We start from the raw sequence: 7,307 nt of genomic DNA, 5'->3' as shown, positions 1-7,307 counted from the left end.
TTAAGCAATCACAGAGCCCGTATATTCCACGGCCGAGACAAAAATATGTTTGGTTGGAAAGTTGCACTGAAAACAGCCCAAATATGATTTTTCTTTTCTCAACGTTTCCCTGTGATCAGTCTGTTTTTTGATGAGTCATGCTGTGCTCAGGGGGGGCAGTGTTTTTTGGATAAATCTCTCTTAGCATGACTCAGGGTGCTGCACCCTTCATTTGTTTTGGAGCGAGGCAACGTAAAGACAAGGTTCTCCGAGATCACCTTTATCAAACTTAAAAACGAGGTTCTCCCAGATCACCTTTATCAAACTTAAAAACAAGAGATTTCAATCAGCACCCACAGCCCAGCGGTTCCACTCAATTAGAACAGGTGAGGTCAGATGATACAATCTGCTCCACAACAAATCACATTTCCTCACAGCATCTTTGCCACCACCTTGAACGTGGTGTCGTCATCAGTCACTTTGGGCATTTAGCTTGTACTGTAATCAGCAGTGGTGGGCAAGTTACTTTCAAATTGTAATATACTACATATTACTAGTTACTCTCATTTGAAAGTAATACGTTACTTTACAATATGACTGTCTGTGTAGAGTAACTTGTTACTTATTACACTACTTTTGCATTACTTTCACCAAAATAACGGCAGTAGCACAATGACATCGCCGCCCCGGAACCATCCCGAAAAAGCATTTCAACCGTCTTGAAGTCAGTGTAAAGTTTCTAAACTGTCCACATTTCTAAATGTTATCCTTTGTTATTGTCATCTATAGTGGTTATTGGCAAAACACAATTTCATTAGGAAATTATTGTATCTTTCTTTAATGCTTTGATTAAAAAAAAGTAACTCAATTTGTAACTTGTGTTACTGCTACAAGTAATATATTACATGTAACATGTTACTTTTGTAATGAGTTACCCCCAACACTGGTAATCAGTGCAATAATCGCAAACCCTCAATTTTAAATTTTAAATAAAAATTCCTACCTAGAATTTTCTTTTCATCTGAGCAACACCTCACCACCAGAGCTCCGGAGTGAATTTTGACAGGACTTCAAGGCCCCCCATTCACATCCACGACAACAACAGAGCAGCGTTTTGAACAAAAGCAAGCACAACATGAAAAGTCTGTGAAATAGTGGAATTCTTAGAAATGGAACCTCAACAATAACATGGCTGTGTGTACTGTAATGACCAGCTGCTGTCTAACTCACAGTGATTAGACACACAGACAGACAGACAGACAGACAGGCACAAAACTGAGCAGAAGGTTATCTTCAGAAACCTATACAGGCTGTCCTCCCTCTGACATCATCGCGTCCATCCACTCTGCCTGCGTCCAGTCTTTTGTCTGTCTAATACACTAAGAGCATTTTACCCCCTCAGCGATTTTACAATCAGCCCAGTCGTATTTCACCTGCCCTCTGATATCTGCTTCTGCCTTTATTGTTGTTATTATCCAACACTTAGCTTTTATGGCTCTTCCTGACAAATCCCCGCAATAAAGTCATAATCCATTTATGAAGGGGCCTAACTAATCAATTAATGAAAATTGGACCTACAAAGGCAGGCCGAGGGGCCATTGATTGAAAGTGTCTGCGTGGGGCCGATGAGCCTGTTAAAATACTTGTTAACACCCAGGAATCAAAGAGCTGAAATGGAATTGCTTCTCTAGCAATTAGTTTATTGATTTAATCAAGGGTCTTTAATGTAGAGGGTGAACGTGTGTGTGTGTGTGTGTCGGAGGTAGTGGTGTGTGTGTGTGTGTGTGTGTGTGTGTGTGTGTGTGTGTGTGTGTGTGTGTGAAGGAGGGGGGGTATGGGGGGTGCTGGGTGATCTGCTCCTCTGGCCAATAAAGAGGGGATTTGCGTTTGACTCTGTTCTTAAAGAAACAGATGAGCCAGCTGAACTCCATGACTCTCTTTTGTGCGTCACTCCTTGTTTCCACCTCCCTTTGTCTATTTCATGTCTTTTTTAACACTGTTCTGTTCTCCTCTTTGGTTAGAATCAAACACTCTGCTCCTTTTAGCCTTCCACGCTTTGCTCCTGTCCTCGTCTCTGGGTGTCAGCGGAGGAGCCGGGCGGAGGCTGCTGAAGGAGCTGGACATGCATTGCAGACCATCTGATAGTGGACGATGATGCGACTACGCCCCCCCCAGGGGGGGGGGGGGGGGGGGGGGGGGGGGGATCTCGGATGTAGTGTGTTGTTTACTCACTAGCATAGGGCGAGTTGCCTGCAGATGTAGTGTGTTGTTTACTCACTAGCATAGGATGTAGTGTGTTGTTTACTCACTAGCATAGGGTGAGTTGCCTGCAGATGTAGTGTGTTGTTTACTCACTAGCATAGTGTGTTGTTTACTCACTAGCATAGTGTGTTGTTTATACACTAGCATAGTGTGTTGTTTATACACTAGCATAGTGTGTTGTTTACTCACTAGCATAGTGTGTTGTTTACTCACTAGCATAGTGTGTTGTTTACTCACTAGCATAGTGTGTTGTTTACTCACTAGCATAGTGTGTTGTTTACTCACTAGCATAGTGTGTTGTTTACTCACTAGCATAGTGTGTTGCTTATACACTAGCATAGTGTGTTGTTTACTCACTAGCATAGTGTGTTGTTTACTCACTAGCATAGGGCGAGTTGCCTGCAGATGTAGTGTGTTGTTTAATCACTAGCATAGGGCTAGTGTGTTGTTTACTCACTAGCATAGTGTGTTGTTTACTCACTAGCATAGTGTGTTGTTTACTCACTAGTATAGTGTGTTGTTTACTCACTAGCATAGTGTGTTGTTTACTCACTAGCATAGGGCGAGTTGCCTGCATATGTAGTGTGTTGTTTACTCACTAGCATAGGATGTAGTGTGTTGTTGTTGTTGTTGTTTACTCACTAGCATAGTGTGTTGTTTACTCACTAGCATAGTGTGTTGTTTACTCACTAGCATAGTGTGTTGTTTACTCACTAGCATAGTGTGTTGTTTACTCACTAGCATAGGGCGAGTTGCCTGCATATGTAGTGTGTTGTTTACTCACTAGCATAGGATGTAGTGTGTTGTTGTTGTTGTTTACTCACTAGCATAATGTGTTGTTTACTCACTAGCATAGTGTGTTGTTTACTCACTAGCATAGTGTGTTGTTTACTCACTAGCATAGTGTGTTGTTTACTCACTAGCATAGTGTGTTGTTTACTCACTAGCATAGTGTGTTGTTTACTCACTAGCATAGTGTGTTGTTTACTCACTAGCATAGGATGTAGTGTGTTGTTGTTGTTGTTGTTGTTTACTCACTAGCATAGTGTGTTGTTTACTCACTAGCATAGTGTGTTGTTTACTCACTAGCATAGTGTGTTGTTTACTCACTAGCATAGTGTGTTGTTTACTCACTAGCATAGGATGTAGTGTGTTGTTGTTGTTGTTGTTGTTGTTTACTCACTAGCATAGGGCGAGTTGCCTGCAGATCCATTGAGGAAGTTGGGCGAGGTGCCCAGGGTTGCCATGCCAGAGTTAGAGTAGCCATTCATGCTAGTGGAGCTGTAGCCGCTCTGCTGGGGAGTGGAGCTGGGGACATAACCGTGAGGGGACACACTGCTCGTACTCCTACTGAAACCTAAGGACAGGGGAAGAGAGAGAGAGAGGGAGGGGGGGGGGGGGAGAGGGAGAGAGAGAGGGAGGGGGGGAGAGAGAGGGGGGGGGAGGGGGGGGAGAGAGAGAGAGGGAGGGGGGGAGAGAGGGAGAGAGAGAGAGGGAGGGGGGGGAGAGAGAGAGAGAGAGGGAGGGGGGGGAGAGAGGGAGAGAGAGAGAAGAACTGGGTGTTAGCGTATAGCGGACGACAGGAAAAGAGAAAAAAACAAACGGTAAAGCCTACATGCAAAACTGCCAAAATATTTTTTCCCTACGAGGGGTCATGGAAATGGCAATATGAGCCAAGAGAAATGGGGGGTGGGCGGGGGGGGGGGTCTCAGACAGCATATGGGGAGAATGAGAAAGCCATAAACAGAAAGGGGAACGAGTGATATAAGAGGAAACTATTTGCAGTCTAACTCCCGGAACACGAGGCCTTCTAACCCCGCTGGCTCCGTTCCAAAATGAGATGTATTGATAAGGCAATTAACACTAAAAGGCCTCGGCAGCTTCACGGCTATTCATAAAAAAAACCAGACAGCCGGCGCTTCCGACAGGACCTCCTCTCTCCTCTCTGCGTTCAGAGGGGGGCAAAGAGAGAGAGAACAGAAGGAGCACAAGATGGAAGCAAGACTATAAATATACATCTCCGGGGCCAAACGCTGACACCGGAGAAAAAACAGCTGGAATTGAACATCAGGAATTCTCTCTGCCTCTCTGCAGCAACAAGGGCCGCACTTCACCGCGATAAGATGTCCGCCGCTCGCCGCCTCCTCCTCCTCCGCTATAATTAGGCGTCGTCATTTCCCCGTCCTCATCTGCTGCGAGTTTAAAAACGCGCGGTCGGAGGAGCGGAGGCTAAGCGACAGATACCTATTGTTTTGGTTGGTATATCGAGAGGCGTTACACGCTTCCAGATGGCGGCGAAGGGCAGGAGGAGGAGGAGGAGGAGGAGAGGGGGGGAGGAGGCTCATTGGAAGTATTGAGACGTATCCAGAGGCTGGTCCATCCACTCTCCTCTCCTCTCCCCTGATACAGGTGATGAATCACCACTGACTGCACCCACATCTCTCTCTGTCAGACAGGGGCCGACCCCAGTCTAATATACACACCCCTAGGACCCACTCATATTTCTCTCATCGCGCTCCTTTCCATTGCTCTCTTTTTCTCCACTCTTCACTCTCTCTCACCTCCTTCCCTTCTTCCCCGTCGTACATTTTCCCCATTTCTCGCCGTCGCCACCCCTCCTCCTGTCCTCCTTTTCCCGATCTTCTTTCTTTGCTCCGTGCTCTTACAGTAAATCACTCACTTTCAGTCTCTCTCTCTCTCTCTCTCTCTCTCTCTCTCTCTCTCTCTCTCTCTCTCTCTCTCTCTCGCTCTCTGAATTTTCTTACATGAAAGATGACCCTAACCCTAACTCTCGCACTATTCTGCTCTAGTACAGGGGTTCCCAAACTTTTTTGGCTGGTGACCCTATTTTGACGTCACAAAAATCTAGGGACCCGAGACATTTCAAATTCCGGTAGACCATCGATAATATCATCAGTGACGTCGTCAGTGATGTCACATTATGCTTCTTTCCCCCCGCAGAATTCTGACTTTAATCTGAGAATTCGGACTTTAATTAAAAAATTCAGACTTTTTTCTCCAAATTCTGACAGTAACTTCGAATTCTGACTTTAATCTCAGAATTCTAACTTTATTCTCATAATCCTGATTTAAAGTTATAATCTAAAAGATTTTCATCTAAAAAAAAGAGTCACTCACAATGTTGATTGAGGCTATGTCCATTTGGATGAAGCCTTTGCAGTAGATAGTGACATTATGTGACATTACACTGTTTTGATCTCACCTGCAATTACAACGCACCACCATAGGTGTCACCCAAGAGAACAAAGATGAAATCTTAGAGATTATCACTTTAAACTAAAAACTAAAAACAAAAAACAAACAAACAAACAAACAAAATCGCAAGTGACCCTAATCATCTTCGGTAATATTAAATTGTTTGTGGTGTAATATATATATATATATATATATATATATATATATATATATATTTTTTTTAAAGACATTTCAGGTGACCCTATTTGAATTCCAGGCGACCCCACTTAGGGTCGCGACCCTAAATTTGGGAACCACTGCTCTGGTATCCTAGTCTCGCTCTTTTGCTTTCCTGTCTGACACGGAGAGGGGAAAAATAGAACACAATCTATTTTGCAGTGATAAGTCGACTTATTGCCCTTGAAGGTTTGCTCACCCTGATTGGCTGTCTGTGCCACCTCGGAGCCGGGGAAGGAGTTGACAGCCATCATGCCGGAGTGGACGGAGCCGCTGCCGAGGCCGGTGAGCTGGTTGTGCCCCCGTGGCACCGTTGTGTACAGCGCCTCCGCAATATCTGCTGCCCTTTTCAGAATCATCTCCTGGAATTGAGAAGAAAAATCAAAATAAATAGACCTGGTAGAGAGTGCCTACCACCACAAAGGCTCAGGCCTTCAGCGCGGCCGACCCGGGTTCAAATCCGACCTGTGCTGCTTTGCCGCATGTCATCCCCTCTCTCTCTCTCTCTCTCCACCTGTCCTGTCTACCTACTGTCCTATCAAATAAAGGTAAAAAAAAATGCCCAAAAAAGTAATCATAAAAAAAGGGCTGGGCAATGTGGACCAAATATCATATCTTGGTATTTTCAGGCTGAATGGCGATACACGATATATATCTCGGTAATTTCTACGAAGTTCATTTCAGTTATAAGTCAAAGCCACATGAAGGACTGGTGCCATAATGGACAAAATCAAATCACAATATTTTTGAGAAAATACCTCAATATTGATGTTGCCACAATATTGGTGCTTTCAAAAAATATTTCCACAATGAGATTTTTGACCAACAGTAATCAGTAATGTGGATATGACGACTAAGTGGAATAATAGACCAGCTAGAACAGTCTGCAAGTTCAGAAAATTCACTTTACTGTAATGCAGCCTAGGAAAAGATAACACTGGTGCCATATGATGATATTACAATATCTAAAATCTAAGACGATATCTAGTAGTCTCATATCACTATATAATAATATGCATATATTGCCCAGGCCTAGATGACATACAAAATAATATAAAATAATGGAACAGGACGGAACGTCGTCCCTGAGCCACACTTTGCTAGTTTGGCCCAGTTTGCAACATGAAATGGCATGTCAGATCTTGACTGCAGATATTGTGTATGAGAAAGTTATCAGGCTGAGTGGTTCTTATCAGCAGTCACTGGGAGTGCTGGGACTGGTTCCAGTAAATGGAGGAAAGACATTAACAGACATCATCAGATGTTTAGCCCGCTTCTTCCTCTCTTCCCACTCCGACGTTCCCTTCCCATTCCCCTCTCCTCCGTCCGAGTCCAGTTTAAATCCCACTCCTCCCCTGGTGTGTCCATATTCTCCCGTTTGTCTCTCTCCTCCCTCTGGCATTTAGTTTTCATTGTGCATCTCCTCCTCCTCCTCCTCCTCCTCCTCCTCCTCCTCCTCTGTATGTTTCATTAAAAGCAGGAACATGTTCCCAAGTGTGCATTTCTCCGTCCAGGATCCTGCCTGAGACACAGCAGGGTGCTACAGAGCCGACCCAGGCGCTGCCTTTGATGGTCCCAAACCACAAACATCATTTTTCTGAAGCGAGATAGTGATGCTTGTGTTTACATTTGTG

At 44.4% G+C, this 7,307-nt stretch overlaps 1 protein-coding gene across 1 annotated transcript in view; it reads right to left on the bottom strand.

Annotated features, from left to right (window-relative positions):
• Positions 1 to 3,416: 3,416 nt before the first annotated feature.
• LOC310790013 (transcription factor COE1-like) overlaps positions 3,417 to 7,307 on the bottom strand; it is a gene marked incomplete at both ends in the record, with an annotated part of 77,394 nt that continues 73,503 nt past the window's right edge. The window contains 2 exons of the mRNA XM_083651732.1: positions 3,417 to 3,598; positions 5,873 to 6,035. Of these exons, the coding sequence (XP_083507858.1) occupies positions 3,417 to 3,598; positions 5,873 to 6,035 (345 nt within the window). The remainder of the gene's footprint in view (positions 3,599 to 5,872; positions 6,036 to 7,307) is intronic.

This window comes from Poromitra crassiceps, assembly GCF_964638095.1.
Source record: "Poromitra crassiceps genome assembly, chromosome: 15".
NCBI lineage: Eukaryota > Metazoa > Chordata > Actinopteri > Beryciformes > Melamphaidae > Poromitra > Poromitra crassiceps.
This window is presented reverse-complemented; position numbering and strand designations above follow the sequence as displayed.